Here is a 20,099-nt window from a genome sequence, read left to right as displayed (position 1 = left end):
TACCATCATAATAAATGTGCTATATTGCTAAACAAATTATAATCAATTGAACTTGCTTAAAAGGAAATAATAGAATCATTAGATATGATCTCTGTAAGAACAATGAAGATAAACAATGTGATTGCACTTCAAAAATGTTTTAGAATTTACATTTTTAATTTTAGCATTAAATTCTAATTAAGAACATACCTCATTCAGAAAATTTCTTCTTCAATAATGCACAGGGATATGGCATTAAATTCTTATTACTTTTAGGGTAAAATGCCAATATCGTTTTTCTCGAAATTAATAATTTTCCAAGAATATATTTTTTAAGGATAAATCAATATCTAATTAAATCTCCATACAATGCAGATTACCAGCATTATTTTTTTAATGCCTAGACTAAAGATCTTTAAAAAAAAATGCTTCATATTTTGAGCTGAAATTTTATTTTATGGATTTGCAACATTAATTTTTTTTTATAATTCTTTCGAGATTATTTCTAGTTGTACAAGAAGAGAACTAGTATTTCATATTCTAGTAAGTCAACAATACAGAAAAAGATATTTAAGGAGGCTATTTACCAATTAACGAGCTAGAAAATGATGCAATGAATCAATTTCAGATATTACCTATAACTCACAGCTATTTTATAATAAACTAGTTTTCTTTTTTAAAAAAATGACATTAAATAAGAAAAAAAAAGTCTAAAATATCTCCCAAGAGTAACAAGCTTTTTAATGTTTAAGGCTGTTGAAAATGGTTAAATATCAACAACACGAGGGCCAAAGTAACGGAAGAAAATACTTTCGAATAAATTAATTCTTCATTTTTCACAACAACTCAAAATGTTTTATTATTGCTGTCGTTAATGTTTCCAAATTATCTTCATTGACCTACATTCGCCTAATCAAAAGTTATGGTGAGCAATATGTGTAAATAATTATTATATAATGTTTTTTTTTTTTTTTTTTTTTTTTTTTTTTTTTTAGATATATGTATTCAGCATGCAATTCTACAAGCTAATAATATTCATTCCAAACAATTTACCATGTCAAATCCCGTGTAATTTATTCCCTTATTACTCAAAACAAGCTCTTAGAAGTCTTGACAACTGGAGCAAAAATCTCCATCTCCCTAATATCTTGAGCCTTGATTCAATATATGGAATGGGAGGGGAAATACTAGATCAGTGATTGGCCTAAAATTGAGAGAATTATGGGGCTTTAAAAAAATCTTAAGTTTATACTATCTATCAACTTTTTTCAATTAAGCAGATAAAGAAATGTTTTTTTCAAATGTTTAAAATATATAATACTATGAAATTCAGCAATTGATTTAACAGTGAAACAAAAATGACTATAAAATTATTTCATCTGATTATCTGTTCGTTTTGCTTTATCAGCTGCTTTTCTTAAATAAAAGCAGCAGTAAAATCGTGACAGCATTTACAGATTAACTTGAAGTTATTCATACAATTTTATATTGACAGTTTGTCCATTGGGGCAGCAGATCTCCAGTATCTCCTGCAAATACTTAAAAATCTATATTCCTTAAATGTTTGTTAACACTTCATTATTTTTCAACACTTAAGTAACATTAGATGATCTAATACAATTAAAGGTAAAAATTGATTTTTCATCGTATTTTGTATCTGCAGTTTGATCTTGTAAGTCTGTTGCCATTCCATGAAATACTAATTCAAATCTAGAAAACTTTTTGAGAAGCACCTTGAAAAGTTGTTCCAGGCTGCAGCTCAGAATCGATCGAAAACTCTATTCATATGGATATCAGGATAATATATAAATAGGGAAAAACAACGTTAACTTTGCAACACTAAATAGGTTCTTTTTAATTATAGAAAAATTCAGAAATTAACAATTTTCAATTCTCTTTATTTTTATTTTCCCCGAAGTTGAATAATTTTAAGATTAGACTTACTTACTAAGTAAGCATTATTTAAATTATTCTAGTTATTTTATTATCTCTTGCTCATTCCAACAAGTTCCATACCTTGAGAAATATTTGAAAGTCTGTAAATCACAGGAAAAGCAGAACTATTTAAGTTAAATTTCAATCTTTTTTTAAAAAACTATTAGTAAATAATTGCAGATTTGAACTCGACAATTTCCTTGATAAATATCATTTAGAAATTTAGTAAATTGCCAAGCGATATTTAAAAAAAAAAAAATCATCAAATCAAAAACCTATAGATTTTTTTTTTTTTTTTTTTTTTTTTTTTTTTTTTGCTGGAATGCTATGCAAATACAAGCCAGTTTCCCTTTATATTTTTTAAATAGAAAAAAAAATATTAAGGAATAACTATATTCTTTTACAAGTTGCCATCACTTCAATTTTTAATAAAGCTAAAGGCTATACAGATGATAATTATGGTATTGAAACAAACACATTTCCATCAAGCAAGTTCAATTGATTAATAATAATCTAAATTTAAAAATTATATTTACGAATTCAGAAAAACCATTCATAAACAACGTTAAAATGAGTTCTATATGAATAATACTCATAATTCATATAAAACTTGTGTGAAAGAACATAGATCTGTTTTTAGATAAGCATGAAGATGATGGACTCGGAACACTATACATCATTAAAAAATATCACTCTTTCTTTTGTTTTTATTCAGATAAAATGTTATTTTAAAATATTATTTTAAATTAAGCGTTCGTGGGTGACTTTTCTAACTATAGAAACTAACTGCCAAATGTAGCATTTTTCGTGAATTTAAAAAATATTGTTTTTTCTTCTTTCTCTCGTTTGTTTTTTTGTGTGTTACAAACTGATTTTTCCACAGCAAAATATTTTTTTGTAAAAGAAGCGTTAAGATATCCTTCAGGCTTCTTTCACATTTCATTTAACTGAAGAACAGCACATTACTCAAATAGAATGTTTCCCTGTGAAAAACATAAAACGCAGCAATAAGTAACTAACAAGTCGAAACAGTACAATTTATTTGGTTTAAATAATTAGACGAAAAAAGTACTACAAATAGCAAAGATACTTTCCTGTATTTATTGGAAATACTTTTTTATGAATAAATAAAGAATTAAGTTATACTATTTAAAAAATAACAAAAGAATAAAGAATTTAGCAGTATTTCTCCAATTGATTTAAAAAACTGTAAAGAAGATTTAAACTTACAATCCGAAACATCGCAACATAATTTTCAGATTTTTTTATTTTTATTTTTCAGATTTTATGTTATTTTTTAAAATTTGCTCGTAATTACAGCAACAGTAATATGCACATAAAATTTGAATTTACATTGTTGTAACACAATACAAATGAACTAAAACAATGAAATATATTATTCTAAAATTTAATAAAAATTAAAAGAATAATTGCACAGAAATAAAACTAGCATCATTGAAATGTCAATCATTTTATTTTTAAAATGGTGTAAAAAAATGATTTTTCTCTTATAAAATGCTCTAAAGTTACTGAAAATAATAATAAACTTTTTTTCTGAAAATAATAAACTTTTCTAAAAAAGAAATACGTTTTAATAAGTATTATCCAAGAAGTAATTACGTGTTAAATTTAATAACTCTAGCTCCAACAATCAAGCACCATAGAGCATTTTGGGTGACTTTTGAATCATGCGTTTTCATGTATGATCCAAAATCAAAGAAATTTAAAATCGTGTATTGAATCATGTTCAAAGACGAACTATGTAGAACAATGCGTATATTAATACTTGAGTTAACTTCTTTCATTTAGAATGACATATATCTATGCTATGAATCCGAAATTTCAAGATGCCTTCTAAATGTGTTGAAATATAGGACATTTAAGACATAAAAGGCATTTTATATCAAATTTCAACATTCTTTTATAAAATCATCACATCAAAATATAGAGATGAAATTCATTCTATTTATAATTGATAATAGGACACATGAATGAATATTGATAGTGAAACAATTGCTTAGTCGAACAAAAAAAAATGGTAATCTGCAAAATGCAAATTTCACATTATAATGTGAAAATATTTTTATTTTGCAACATAAATTTTACTTGTTGAAAATTTGATTTTTATACCGTAACTGATGACACGAAATGCATTAATAAATTGAACCGTCTAAAACATTTTGAGAAAAAAAAAGTAGATTCTCACCTCGTACCACAATCTTTTTACAGAAGCAATAATGTAATTAACAGTTAAAAGTAAATGGTAATGATTCAAAATTACGTTTCAGTATTCAGAATGCATTTCAGAAACGTTCGGAATTTTTTTTTTTTTTTTTTTTCCTGCTATTTAACGACTTCTGCAACTTTAATCCCTGAAGTCGATAATCTCTATCAACCCGTGGTATTTTCATTTACATCTAGCCAATTTTTTTCGACACCACAAGCCTCATTTCCAAAACATGTTTTCACTTTGCTATCGATACTTTTATTCGATACTGACAGATATGGATTTTTTGTTAAATATAATTGGTCATAACAGAAGCGTCGATTCATTGGACCATCTGAAATATTTTGAAAATAATTAGATTAAACTTTGTCCCATAATCTGCCTGTGGAAAAATATTCACTAATTGAATAAAATGTAAAGTTGAAAGTTGAAAATTAGAATCCAAATGAGAAAGTTCCAATATTTTTTCATATCCTACATTGCCGTTGTAAAGCCAATTTATTATTGTATTTCACTGGGTCCAACCTAAATGTATGCTTCAATTTCTTTTTTCTTTTCCCTGTTCTAATAATTTCTTTTGTTTAATTGCTTTTTCATCAACAGTTTCAATGAATTCAAGTATATATATATATATATATATATATATATATATATATATATATAAAATATTGGTTTTATATGCTACGTACAGCTCCTAAAATTTTCTGATAATTGTTCCACAATATTGCTAATGGATGCTTCCGTTCTTTTAATGTTTAAAACATTTTCATCAAGCTTTTAAATTTTGATCTACTTGTATTTAATCTTTATCAAAGTACGGGATGTAAGCGTAGCCTTCTTTTTTATGTGGCAATACTGTAATATCACACCTCGCCAAATTTTTTCGATATCACAAATCACAAGCGCCCTTCCGAAAAAACATCATGTTATCACATAATAATATAAAACTAGCAGGAAAAGGATTTTTTTTTTTTCAATCTTAAGTACTTTTTCCATTAAATAGGAAGATATATATATTTTTTAAATCTTATTTCTAATTATTGCAAGATAAGAAGAGTGGTACGATTTCGGAATTTTGAGAAACCATTCTCCAATAATATGACAGAAAATAATTTTGCATATTTCAGCAAAATTACAGTCATTTCAACACAGATCACATTATTGAGATGGATAACAATGATAAGTATAATAATATGTTTCAGTATCAAAGCAAGGGCAACATTATACACTCAAAATCTTATTAAACCCTCAGGAATCAATACACATATTTCGTTACTTACATTTACTTAAGAGGATAACAAAACAAATAGAGAAGTAGTAATGGTTTCTTTACCGCTCTTTGTCGTGCTTGGATCGCTCCTTGTTGTTCTTCCATGCGACGCTGGAGAGCATCTTCGCTCTCCTTTTGGAATCGCAACCGTTCCTCGTAATACGCTGCGAGTCGTTGCCGAGCCAACTCTCGCCGGTATTCTTCTTTAGCGGCCTGTCGCTGCTGCACCACTTTGAGGGCCAGTTTCCTCTGGGCTTCCATTTCCGATTGTTGCAAGCGCTCGTTTTCTTTCTCCTTCCTCCACTGTTCTACCTGTAACGGTTTTCGAACTATAATCATTCACACTTTACCATATGAAAACATTATCATGACGTTAAAATCGTATGAAAATGTAACCGTTCATGTAGTAGAATGAGTGAGTCCCTGCAGCAAATTTTCTTCGGAGCCTTTTGAACATGTAACGATTATGCATTTACATATATCATTTTTCCACTCACGACGTTTTAAAATAATACTACCCGGATTCGGCAACCAGATGTTCATCCACCATGTTAATAATATTAATTTAATAATGTCAACTAACTTTAATGAACTGGAGCTTAGGAAATAAAAAAAAAAATTAGGAAATGAAAGTGCTATTTTATATTTGTATAATAAACATACAACAATTTGATTTGTTAGTTATGCTTACAAAGTTTAATTCAAAGTTGCAAAGCGAACTTAGTTGGAGAAATCAGTCCATTTGTTGAGTTTCGGGGCCTAGATTTTGCTTTGTGGTATCACTCAAAAATAAAGGACGATGGAAAAGGGGAGACAGGTAGCCACTAATGAGGAATTTAGGGATAATGAACTTTAGTATGAAAGAAAAATTTGCACAATCTGTAGCTTAGTTGTAGCTAAAAGTCAATAAAATTCCATCAAAGTTTCTTCCTATATATATTATGATATCTCCTATTCTAATTTAAATTCCAACTAATTTCCTAATTTTTATCTTAATTTAGTCCATTTTAAAATGGGCTCATATTTTCTGATCGATTGCATTTTTTTTTATTTAATTAATGCTACACGAGCTCTAGAAAACTGTAAATTCAGCAAATTTTTACACTTTGAGTGAAGGGATAAAAATCTTTAATGCTTAGCACATTCTTTTAAATAAATCTAGATTTCCCTATCCTAAACAGACCTGTGTGAAAGAAATCCCTCTCAAAATCTTCTTGTAAAAATCATCGAAGTGAAAATTTCGGTCTCTTTTGTTCTTCTGTCGCGATGTAGACTGGCGTATTGCTTAAACGCTTATTATCTGTATATATTATGCCAGATATGTAATAAATGGAAGTAAAAAATTCAAAAGTATCTTCTCGGCCACACATCTGCTAAAATATATTAACAAAAAAAAAAAAAAAAAAACATAAGCGCGCGCGCGCGTGTGCGTGTGTGTGAAATAAAAATTTTTGAATAATGTGTGTTCATGTGAAATAAAAATTTTCGAAATCAGTTTCATGATAAGGGCAAGGTTCATTCATTGGCTTGACTATTTATTTTAATCCCTTAATCGTCGTACTCATATGCCATACTGTTATCGAATTCATAATATATAAATTCGATATATAAACTAGAATCTCAAATATAGAGACTAGAAATAATTCATTCTAAGATGCTATAATTCGATATAAAAATTACACATCGACCTCAAGTATTTTATTTATACTTTATGAGTATTATTTAGTACTCTTAATAATATGATATTAATTAATTAATAAGGATGACGAATAAAGATTAATTTTTTAAATGAAAATGCACTTGATAGCAAAGCATATGTTCATTGCACAAATTTCATAACATTGTCAAAGCGCAGCATGGCCAAAAATCTTAATATAAACACTTGCTAGTCAAGGTATTATTAGTAAATAGGCAACTGCATAGGGACCCGCACTCTGGGAGCCACAGAGAACGCTTGATTTTATTTTAGCGATATTTTCAGAAAAATTTAATTTACAAGCGTCTTACTCAAAGATGTTAAAATAAAAAAAATATATCATTTCAATTCTAGCAGTTAATTCCTACTTAACTACGTTTTATATTCCTTTTTTTAAAAGTCTAACAAGTTATGCTCCTTTATAACTGAAAAACTGTCTGATCATATAACAAAAGAGTGTTTAAACTACGTTTAAAAGTTGAATCATGTTTGAAATTAGTTTTAAATTTGAATTCTTTTTATACGCGATACAGTGAAGTGAATTTTTTAAAAAATAACGGGGAATGAAATATTTTGTTATTTCAACAGTAACTTATAACTGCTTATATACATATTAAATTAAAATCAATAAGGAAAAACTAATTTTGGAATTTAGGCGAGACCACGGCTTTTATTGGCTAAAGACAGCTAAAGGGCTTAATCCGGTTCTGTTGGTGGTTAGAGCATTGATTTAAACATTTACCAAAAAAGAAGGTCTCTGGTATATTGAAAAGAAAGCTAAGAAGGTTCTCAATAATGTACCGACAGAATTACAATAACTCTGCTGGGAAAGAGAAAAATCTACGCCTGATTAGTTTTCAGAATAGTATTTCCTATTTCCGTAAAAGGCCGTGGTGCCCTGGTGGTAACGTCTCGATTTCAGAACTGGAAGGGTCCAAGTTCGAGACCCGATTACATTGAAGAACCGCCGTGTACGCAGGCCTGGTGCACGTTAAATCCGTCGGGGCCAAACGTCCACAAGTTGGTGTGGTGCAGAAGTTTAGAGAGAGGGTGTCAACTCAAGTATCGTCCTCGTCATCTGATGAAGTTTCTTTTCTTTTTTTCTTTTTTTTTTCCTTATGTGGCGATGGAGTTGAGAAAATATAAGATTTCTGATTCTGATAAGAATTTTTATGTTCTTCGATAAAATGCTTTGAATTTTTTCAAAATATTTTTTATTCTTGTATGAATAATACAAAATTCATAAACTTAACGATAAAAAAATAAAACTACAATTGGCTCTAACGTATGGATGCTGTTGCAACTCCATTTATTTATACTTGAACTTTCCCTGATCACGAACGTGGCTTCAAACTATGACGCAAGGATTAAAGCGATGTCATGTGCGCCGGTCGCGGATTGGTTCTTAATTACATCACAAAATGATGTCATATGTAGAATTATAGTATAAATGCACCTCTCTCTGTAAAACTGTACGTCTTTTTGTGTATGTCTCTGTGCTGTGCTGTTAATAAAGATGTTTATTCCAATAACCGTCGTAAAGATTTCTTTGCAGAACCTGAGTTTGTAAAATCTGGCGTCCGCGACGGGACGTGTTATTGGAAATAGAATTTGATAAATAGAATTAGATATGGATCTTAAAGCACAAAAGGCACAGAGACGAGTACTAAGGACTGCATTTACCTTAGTCGCAAATAAGATAGAAAATGAGCTTAAGAATGATGTAGTAGATTTAGGAAAGATTTCGTTGCTACAAGTGCAATTGAAAGATAAATATTTAAGATTAGAAGCTGTGCAAGAAGCAGTGTCTGGAGCTTTGCTACAGTTAGAAGATGATGGAAGAGAGTTCGAGGCTGATTTCACTGAGGCAGAAGGCTACCGTGAAAGGTATTTAGAATACTACTCTCTCATCGATAAGAAGTTGAAAGAGACTGTTATTTCTGAAGTACCAGACACACCAAGAAAGTTCAAGTTACCCAAGCTCGAACTGAGGAAATTTGATGGAGACCCAAAGGAGTTCCTTTCGTTTTGGAGCCAGTTCCAAAAAATTCACGACGACCAGGACATCCCTGACGAAGACAAGATGCAGTATCTTGTGGCTTCAGTCGAACCCAAGTCAAAGGCGGAGAGACTCATTCTTAGTTTTCCGGCTACTGCAGCGAATTATCCTAAGGCAGTGGCGCAATTGAAAGAGCGGTTTGGAAGAGAAGATCTGCTCGTCCAAATTTATGTTCGGGATCTTCTGACAATGGTTATGAAGAATGCTGTGTCCAGTAGAGCGAAAACAGACCTTTCAAGACTATATGACGAGTTGGAGGGAAAGCTGAGAGCCCTGGAGAGCCTAGGACGAACAAAGGAAAAGTTCGGCGATTTCCTAGCCCCCCTGGTTGAGAGCTGCCTGCCCGAAGAAGTGCTTAAGACGTGGGAACGCAACAGAAATCACCACGAATTATGCGACAACACCGCCGAAAAGAACACTCGCTCCTTAGAGAATCTCATGACTTTTCTCCGTCAAGAGGTGCAGGGTGAAGAGATGGTTGTGTTAGCAAGAACAGGATTTGCAGCGAATCAAATTACCCGTAAAAAAGAATATGTTCCTGCCCCTCTAAACGAGATTAGTGGAGATATGGCTACTACCGCAGCCCTGGTAAGCTTAAAATCCACTGACAATAAAGTTGTCTGTATTTTTTGTGATAAACCCCATCCAAGCCATAAATGTTTTTCAGCAAAGAAAATATCTCTTAATGAAAAGTTAAAAATATTGTCTAAAAAGGGAGCCTGCTATTCATGTTTAACTAAATCAAATCATATCAGTAGGCAGTGTGACTTAAAATCTAAACTGAAGTGTAATTTCTGCTCTTTATCTCATTATGATATTATGTGTAGTAAAAAACCTGATAAATCTCCAAGTGTTAAAAATTCTCCTTCCACTATTACTCTTTCTAATCAATGTAGCAGAAATCGAACAGTTTATTTGCAGACTCTCTGCGTAATTGCGCGAGGTCAAGGTCGAGAAAAACGCGTAAGAATTCTTTTAGATTCAGCTAGCCAGTATTCTCACGTGAGTGAAAGATTAATTGCTCACTTGGGATTAATACCACATAGATATGAAAACGTAATTCACTCCCTGTTTGGAGGAACGCAAACGAAGCCTAAGCAACATGGAGTTTATTCTATCGAGCTGTCAGCTTTGAATAGAGATTACTCTTGTTGTTTAGAAGTTCTTTCAGAGGGAAAGATATGCAACAGTGTCCCGAAAATAACAGATCAGCGAATTCTTAACAATTTAAGAGAATTGAACATAGAGTTTTCAGATCCATTCAGCGAAGATTTAGAGATCGATGTGTTAGTGGGTTCGAATGTGTTAGGTCGCATTTTACTGAAGAAATGTTGTGAATTAGATTCCGGTTTATCTGTGGTTGAGACTAAACTGGGAAATACAATTATAGGAATGCAGAATGAAGTGTGTCATATTGATAGAAATGTTATGACAACACTTGCAATGTATGTAAGAAGTATTAAATTAACTGATCTCTGGGATCTCGAAAATTTAGGCATCTCAAATCCAACACTAGTGGAAAGCAAACACAATTCTTATGAAGAAGCTTTAAATGATTTTCAGCAGAAGTTAACAATTCTTCCTAACGGAAGGTACGAGTTACAGCTTCCGTGGAAACATGATCCAGCTAATTTACCTGATAACAAAGGTTTAACTTGGGTTAGACATGAGAAAGTGATCAAACGGGCTGCAAGTAATGGCTTTCTCAGAGAGTATCAAAAGGTTTTCGAGGATTGGGAAAATTTGGGGATTATTGAAAGTGTACCGGAAGAGGAAGTAAAAGCAACTAAATGTCATTATTTGGCGCATAGGCCCGTAATAAAACTGCAAAGTGAAACCACAAAGTATCGTCCCTGTTTTGACGGGTCGGCTTGTGAAAGGGGTAAACCATCATTAAACCAATGTTTATATAAAGGTATAAATCTTTTAGAAGTAATACCCGATATTTTAGATAGGTTTAGACTCTATCCTATAGGATTAAGTGCAGATATAGAGAAAGCTTTTTTAATGTTGTCAGTACATCCAAAAGATAGAGACTATCTTAGATTTTTTTACCCTAGTAAAGAGGGAGAATTGGTGTATAGACATTGTCGAATTGTTTTTGGTTTAAATTCTTCTCCTTTCCTATTAAACGCATCCATAAAGCATCTATTAGATAACGCCCCACTTGAATACTATGATGTTGTAGAGAAATTAAAATGTTCATTTTATGTTGACAATTGTTTATCTGGTGTACATAATGTAAAGGAGGAAGAAAATTTCATTGATACTGCTAAAAAGGTATTGTCAAAAGGTTGTTTTAATTTACGAGGTTGGCAAAGCAATGTAGCTTGTAAATATGTTTCTCAACATACAGGAGATGCGTCAGTTTTAGGCATGTTATGGAATTTAGACGAAGATACCTTGAGATGTAACATAAATTTTGAAATCTTAACGTGTGAAACAAAAATTACTAAAAGGTTCATTTTATCATCAGTGCAAAAAGTTTTTGACGCAAACGGGTTGTTATCTCCAGCTACATTGCCTCCCAAATTATTATTGCAAGAAACTTGGAGGTTAAAACTGCCTTGGGATTCAGAATTGCCTAAAAATATTGTAAATAAATTTGTGAAATGGATAAATGAAATGTATTTGTTAAAAGAAGTTACTGTGCCTCGATATATTGCCATAAATGGAACTTCTGAAATCCATGTTTTTGTTGATGCATCTAAAAGCTCATATGGTGCATGTGTATTTGTTCGAACTGTTGTAGAAAATGATGTAAAAGTTTCCCTTTTACGTTCTAAGACTAGAGTAGCCCCCTTGAAATCTCTTACCATTCCTAGATTAGAATTAATGGCCTGTTGCATTGGAACTAGACTTGCAAATTCAATTATCCGTGCTTTACATCTACCAGAAATAAAAGTAACTTACTGGTCCGATTCAGAAGTGGCTATTTGGTGGATAAAGGAGCAAGGAAATTGGTCCGTGTTTGTGGCCAATCGGGTAAAAGAAATAAGGGAACTTTCCAAATTTCAGTTATGGAGGCATGTTCCAGGTAATATGAATATAGCAGATTTGTTATCACGAGGTTGTACCCCCAAACAGATGTTAGATTCTAAATGGTGGGAGGGACCTCAATGGTTAAAAAAAAGTAGAGGACAGTGGCCTGCCAGTGAAATTAATTGTGAACCTAAGGATGTTATTTTGGAAAAAAGGAAGTCTGAATTAGTTAATGTAAATATTTCTGAGGAAGTGGTCCCGTGGTATGCTGTACGATTTTCCAAATACAATTCAATAGTTCGTTTAATGGGTTGGATTTTAAGATTTATCAATAATTCTAGGGTTCCTGTTGAGGAAAGAAAACTTTCCAAACTATCGTCGGACGATATAGAAAAAGCTGAAAGGGTGTTAATTCGATTAGTGCAAGGTAAAATGTTTCCTAATTTGAAGTCGATACCCATTGTAAATGTCTTTAAAGACAACGAAGGAATCATTAGAGTTAAAACTAAAATAACCGAGAGAAAAGATGATCCAAATTTTATTGCTCCTATTTTGATGCCTAGTAAATGCCTTTTAACCACAAGATTAATTGAGTATTATCATTTAAAAAACTGTCACGCTGGGGTTCAAATTCTTATGTCTATACTGCGTGAAAAATTCTGGATAATGAAAACGCGAAAAACGGTTAGGGAAGTAGTTATGAAGTGTGTGCCCTGTCGTCGATATAGCTCAAACTCTCCTATGAGTGATCCGGTGAGTCTGCCTGCAGATCGTGTTAAAGATGCTAACGCGTTCGACATCACGGGTATAGATTTGGCTGGACCTCTTTTTACTAGAGATGGAGGTAAGGTGTGGATAGTACTTTATACCTGTGCCATTTATCGGGCGATACATCTAGAGCTAGTAAGTTCATTGTCCACTGAGTGTTTCATGCTTTCTTTAAGACGGTTTATAGCACGTCGTACTAGACCAGAAACTATATATACAGATAACGGGACTAATTTTGTTGGCACCAATAGTGAATTGAAAAATCTAGATTGGGACAAAATAATGCGAGAAACCGACATTAAACCTATTAAATGGAAGTTCAATCCTCCAACTGCCGCTTGGTGGGGAGGATGGTGGGAGAGATTAGTACGAGTAATTAAAGAATTATTGAAGCGTACGTTAGGTAAGGCAATTTTAAAATATGAAGAACTTTTAACTGTTCTGTGTGATTGTGAAGCGGTGGTGAATTCTCGTCCATTAACCTATATTTCGGAAGATCCGAATGATTTAATACCATTAACGCCAAGTTTGTTTTTAAACGGGAAATCTTCATATGATACCATAGATTTAGATTTAAGTGAATTCTCTAAGTTTCAGAAAAGAATAAGGTATCGTAGAAAACTGATCTATGATTTTAGATCACGTTTCAGGAAAGAATATCTTGGTCAACTACGTCAAAAACGCCCAGGAAAGTCTGGTCATGACTTCAAAGTTGGCGAAGTCGTGATGATTGAAGAACCATCCAAAAAGCGCGTGTATTGGCCTTTAGGAAAAGTAACAAGTCTGCTTCCAGGTAGGGATGGTAAAGTCCGTACCTTGAAATTAAAATTTAAGAACTCCGAATTGATTCGTCCAATTCAAAGAGTTTATCCACTCGAAGTACCGTTTATAAATAATGAAATTGTAAAAATTGATGGCGTTCCGACATCTAGTGTCAAAGAAAATGAATTAACCAATAATGCAGTCATAAGAAATAAAATCACTAAATCGGGTAGATTAGTTAAAATACCTGAAAGACTTGGATTATTTAATGAGGTTTTACATGCTTTTGAGTGATAGCAATACACTCAAAAGGGTGGGAGAATGTTGCAACTCCATTTATTTATACTTGAACTTTCCCTGATCACGCACGTGGCTTCAAACTATGACGTAAGGATTAAAGCGATGTCATGTGCGCCGGTCGCGGATTGGTTCTTAATTACATCACAAAATGATGTCATATGTAGAATTATAGTATAAATGTACCTCTCTCTTTAAAATTGTACGTCTTTTTGTGTATGTCTCTGTGCTGTGCTGTTAATAAAGATGTTTATTCCAATAACCGTCGTAAAGATTTCTTTGCAGAACCTGAGTTTGTAAAAGATGCCATTACTTCTTTACAATTGAAGTATTTTTTGTTCTTGATGTTGTTATTTAAATTCTTATTCTGTTTCATGTCATTTGTCTTTTGAGAATTTTTTTTCAAACTTTTCGAATGTTTAATAGAAATCGGAAAGTTTTTGATTTTATGGAATTGCTTATTTTACATGTTCCAATTATTTCAAACAGAAACAAATGAATTCTGTTAGTAAACATGCCATTTTAAATTTTTTCCCTTTAACTTAATTAAATTTCAGTGGAAATGATTTTGTTGTGAAGGAACGAAAGAAGCTGAATTACTTTCAGTGGCCATGTTACCTTTAAAAATAATTCACTGCGAAATTTAAATTTATATCAAATAAATTTATATAAAATAATTATCAAAATAAAAGCGAAAACAAAAATTCCTTTAGGAAATTAATGAAAACAGATAACACTAGCGCTACGTGTTTCTCATTTTTCAACCTTAACATACCCATCACAATTCCAATTTAAAATAAGAGTGACTGCATTACCTTCGGTACATATTCAATTAATATTATAAAATATAATTAAAAATCTGAGCAGCAACCAATTGTTTGTGCAGTACCGAAATCACAGATACCAACATGTAATTAGCTGTTTTTCTTCGAATGCCCTCCGTTTACCCTTCTGACAACGCCAGGCTGTCGAGATGCCGAATTATAATGAAATACTATCTTCATTATTATAATACGAAAAAAATTTGATTTTATACTATAGAAAAATTAAGTGTCATCCAATTCTGTGGTCCAACCAATAGCATTCCGTCGTTTCAATTTTGTTTTGTTTGACAAATAAACATATATTGAATCCTAAACAGGCTGTCTTAAATTGCATATTTGTGTATCACTTATTAGATAAAGTTATAAATCAGTGATTCATAAAGAAATTTTTACATATCTATTTATCCCCCCCCCCTTTGATTTAACTTTCAGGTAATACAAGCAAATCGAAAGCAGTCTTTGTTTTTTCATATATATATTTTATCATTAAAATTGCAAAAGCATATATATGAAAAATACATATATATATAATGACTTAGACCACTATATAACGACTTAGAATACCACCGGTCTGCAGCCAAGATTATTGACTTTTAAGGTTATTAAGTGATTAATATGAAACGCATTTTCAAAAATTCCAGTTTTATTTTATACAACTTAAAAATATAACTTTAACTGAAACAATCTGCGACAAATTAATGTAGGTACAAATGAAAAGTGTATATAGTATAAAGTATAAGCGGAAGTGTTAATTCTATTTCGGAATGATAAAAAAGGCATTTTTTTTTTATCTTAGTTTTAACATAGTCAAAAGCACACGATTGAATATTTTGATGAATAAACTTGAATTTTATAACATTAAAAGAATCGTAATGTTATGAAATTCAAATTTATCTATCACCAAATTAAATTAAAATGTAAATTAAACTTGAAGAATTTATAAAAAGTAAAGAAAAAAACTGTACAGAAATTAATTCGATATCATGAAAGTGGTAATTTTTTGAGTTTTAAGATAATGCAAAAACCTTTTTAGGAAATTAATAGTTTCGGAAGTTATCTATTTCCGTTAGCTGAGTCACAGTAAGTATCCATAATGATAGGTAAGCCTATTTTCACGCTCGTTTATTAAACTTTCTGATTAATGCTTATTTCTTAATTTCTTTTACACCTTTTAACAGAATGAAATGTTTGATTCGGCGAGCAGCATTTATAATAAAGTAATTTTATTTAATGAGCGAAGTGTTGAATTGAATGCAGATGTAAAAACGTTGAATAATGCAGTTTGCTGAAACATTTGTACATCGATATGTTTTATTGCTGCCATTCCATAATAAGTAGTAAGAACGAATTTTGTGCCACGTACGTTAGCGTTACATTATATATATATAAATAAATATAATGATATTTTAATTCTAATTTCAATTTAATTAATTTCCAAGATTTTATCTTAATTTAGCCCATAGTAATTTCATTCTAAAATATTCTCTTATTTCGTGATCCAATTCCACTTCCGGTTTAATGAATCCCTTTGTAAAAAAAAAATGCGCCATCAGTACTACGTATTAAATGAAAGTGATACTTTTACCCTTCAAAAGGTGTCAAAGGTCACACGTGTATTGAATTGGCGCCTGGCCAGAAATCCAATGTTATATAAGGCTAGTGATCATCTGTTTGGCCCTTTTTTTCCCTTTTCTTACTTCTGTGTGCCGCGCTGCGTTTTCTTGTACATAATCATGCTGCCACTCGGAATAGAATAAAACGAAATTAAAAATACCAAGTCTCATCACTGCTTCGAACCTGCATTCTACTTCAATCAAAATATTTTACATATTATTTAGCCGACAGGATTCGAAATACATTACATATATATATATTTTCTAAAATTATTTTTTTCATTATTTATGGGCATTAATAGATTAATTTAGTTTAAACATGATTAAGCTCCACAGTTTTAAATTTTTCAAACGGTGAGAAAAGAAAATTTATTTATAATGAAGCGAAAAAAACAATTGCAGAAAAATTTTTGCAAGAAATAAACGGACAGAAATGCGCCTAATAATTTTAAGAAGGTATTTGGAATAACGCATATTTCGAATCTCATTCATTCTGCGTAATCATGGATCTCAAGATAGAAGTCATGAGCTAAAAGAATATTTCATACATTTCAGATATTTAATCAAACCAAAGAAATATAAAATAATCAAGAAAACAAATTTTGAAATATTTACAAGAAATTTCACATAGGTATGTTATTTGAGTCTTACCCTCTGACGGAGCACCTCGCATTTAAACTTCTGTCGCAGAGCTTCGTCTCGACTGAGCTGGTGTCCAGCGTGGGATTGCTGGGCCTGAGAAATCTCCGTGACAGCCCTGAGGAGCCAGCTCCATCTCTCCCTCGCCCAGTCTTCAAGGCACTTTTTCCTGCGGTCTTTGTGAAATTTATTGTTTTGGTACCAGGTTTCGTATGACATCTAATTGAAAAATAGACGTAATGAATGCTCATAGAGCAGAAAATGCAATCAGAAAATATCTTGCTATTTAACTAAAATATATAAAAATTAGAAATCTAGGGAAAAGTCAATACAAAATTAGAAATAAACCAGCGAGTGTAGTATCCCCTAAACTTTCTCGCATACTCTCGAACAAAGGTGTTATCTTAGAGAATGTCTTGCTTAGTATTGGTGTATAATAGTTACGAAATATTCACCTTTGGCGCGAATAAGCATTTTTTCTGAATCTGTCATGTCATCCTAGGCGAGTTATTTGGCGATTCATTCCTGGCATAAGATTAGTAGTATCTGAAAATCGAATTTGTGTTTTAGACACGTTTTTCTCAATCGACTCAAATAAAAATGGACACAAAACTACACTTGTAGTCACAAAATGGCGCACCAAATTTGATATATATTGTTACAAATCTGTAATTTTGCTATCCGGCACGAGAGCAGTGTCATCCTGGAAAAAAACCGTTAAAACCTTTGTAAGATCTGTGCTGAGCTAGGCGACCATTTGGCGACTTGGCGATGAATTTGGCGAGTTTGGCGACTAAATGGATAATACCGGAAAGTTCGAGAAGTTTCTCGAACCTTCCAGTAATAACCGAGATACACCCAGGTATATCCTGGGTGTATCTCGGGGTATATCTGGGTACACCCAGGTATACCAGGTACACCCAGGTATATCTGGGTTTTTTAATACGCCCTGATTAGTCTGAAGATTCTAGCCCCGCTTCCCGGAATTATAAAAGACGGGCAATCTGAAGCTGAAGAAGTGTGTGTATCGTCAGAAGTGATGTGTGAGAGGAGTCGGAGTCGCCGACACGTAGAGAAACTGAAGGATAAGACAGCAAGAAAGAAGCTGAACTAGCGAGTAAATGCGCTGCATTATTACGATTAATTTGCGATATTTGTAGAAGAAAAATTTTGTAACAATATTCAAGTCATTGCGTCTTTGGATTATCGCTTTGACATATTTCTAAAAGTACGTGCTGACAGACTGTCCATCTTTCATTGGATTTGGCTTAAAATTTAGTAAATATCTAAACCATACATTTTAATTCTATGTATAGAATTTTATCTATTTAGCTCTCTTTATTTTGAGTTATCGAACAAAATTATATTCGAACAACCGGAAAGACAGAATTTCTTTGAGCGGATTTTGCTCAAAATTTGACAGAAATCTATAAATTTGATATAATGGCCGTATACCTAATTTTATCCATCTAGACCAAACCGTTTTTGAATTATCTTTATCTGTCTGTCTGTGCCTTTTGTCACAGACAGACAGACATTTTTTGAAAATGTGTTTTTCGATCTCGGGGAGGTCTAAAATGTAAAGATTCGTCAAAATATCGAGTTCGAATTTTTTGACTATTACTATATTTTCTTTATATTACGTATACGAGAAAGTAAAAAACTGTTAAAAAGTTATAGTAAAAGAAAGAAAAACAATGCATTTAATTTTTAATAAGTGGATTTAAATAGAAAAACCAGCAAAAGTAGTCTTTTCAAATCTTTTTCGCATACTTTCTAATAAAGGCGTTATGCCTCTCCTCGCTCCTGCATAAAAATTGGGAGCCTTTCGTCGTTACTACTACAGATATCCAACTGCGTTTATTTTCACAGAGTCACACATTAGCATTATTTATTTCGCAGTACAATGACGAAAGCCAAATTTGCAATTTGGACTTATTTTCCTGCGACCGACCGAAACTAAAATTCGACACAAAACTATAATTTTGGTAACAAAATAAAATACCGAATTTCATTAACAAAATGTTTGCGTTCTTTCTTTTTCTAAAGTTATAGCATCTACATGCATGGGAATATACAGACCGATAAACGGAATGGATATATATTTTAGATTTTAAAGCTATACATCAAATTTTGCCGATTTGATTCTTTCCATTCCCTATTTCTGGTGTTCATTTGTATTCGAACAGATATCCTCCTGAACGAATTTCGTTGAAAATTTGATAAAAATCTACAAATTTGGAGTAAAGGTAACATACTAAAATTTTAAGATTTTAGTTTATACCTAATAAATTTCAGGTTTATACCTAATACACTTGAAAGGAAAATAAAAGTTGTATTATCAAGAGACACATAATTTTTATAAATCAGTTTTTAGCCGTTCAGGATCTCGATCATATATCTGTGACCACGTGATTTTCCCTTCATGGCTCATGGTATAATATATGAGACGTGCCTTTCTGACTTCAGAGGAATGATATATGTGATATCATAACGCTGTGAAGTCATAAAAGATATATGCGATATCGTGAGCTCGTCTAGTACATGATATCACAGTTCTGAACAGGTAAAAGCAAATTTAATATTTTACTTAGCAAAAAATTTCAAAACTTTCCTTCTAAAAAGTTACCATCATTTAAAAAAAATAGCATACATCATGTTATTAATAAAACAACTACATACCAGCTGTCCTAACGTTTTATGAGGAAAGGTTCTCTTCAGTCTATCAAAACATAATACTCTTCGGTCTGGAAGATCTGGAGGGTACTGCTCTAAAATGTGTTCAAACATGGCACTGTCGTGATCGTTCCAACCACCAGGGCATGCCCTATAAGAATAATGCCCGATATTAATATCACAATAAACAAACAAAACTGAAAGATTAAATTATATGCACACACTTTACACGAAAACTAAAAATACGCACATGAAGAAAAATACGCACATATGCAATAAAAATTAATCCAAGGTATCTACTAAGTACTAAGGGGGAAAACAGTATGAATAACCAAGTTTCAATTGATTATTCATACTATAATTTCAATAATT

The 20,099-nt window shown here is 31.8% G+C and overlaps 1 protein-coding gene across 6 annotated transcripts in view; it reads right to left on the bottom strand.

Annotated features, from left to right (window-relative positions):
- The window catches only part of LOC129968440 (coiled-coil domain-containing protein 148-like), a 42,516-nt gene that overhangs the window by 2,103 nt on the left and 20,314 nt on the right, over positions 1 to 20,099 (bottom strand). For 5 of the 6 annotated variants that reach the window (XR_008784400.1, XR_008784399.1, XR_008784396.1 and 2 more), the window contains exons 7-9: positions 19,734 to 19,878; positions 17,064 to 17,270; positions 5,475 to 5,723 (exon numbers count right to left, since the gene is read on the bottom strand). Coding sequence is in view for 1 of the 6 variants with exons in the window: in XM_056082300.1 (XP_055938275.1) it covers positions 2,877 to 2,897; positions 5,475 to 5,723; positions 17,064 to 17,270; positions 19,734 to 19,878 (622 nt within the window). In the remaining 5 variants the exon portion in view is untranslated. Of the gene's footprint in view, positions 1 to 2,247; positions 2,898 to 5,474; positions 5,724 to 17,063; positions 17,271 to 19,733; positions 19,879 to 20,099 lie in introns of those variants that run through there. The other variant, XM_056082300.1, reaches the window with a different exon arrangement.

This window comes from Argiope bruennichi, chromosome 5 (genome assembly GCF_947563725.1).
Source record: "Argiope bruennichi chromosome 5, qqArgBrue1.1, whole genome shotgun sequence".
Taxonomy (NCBI): Eukaryota; Metazoa; Arthropoda; class Arachnida; order Araneae; family Araneidae; genus Argiope; species Argiope bruennichi.
Note: the sequence above shows the minus strand (reverse complement) of the source record. Positions and strands in the feature narration are given on the sequence as shown.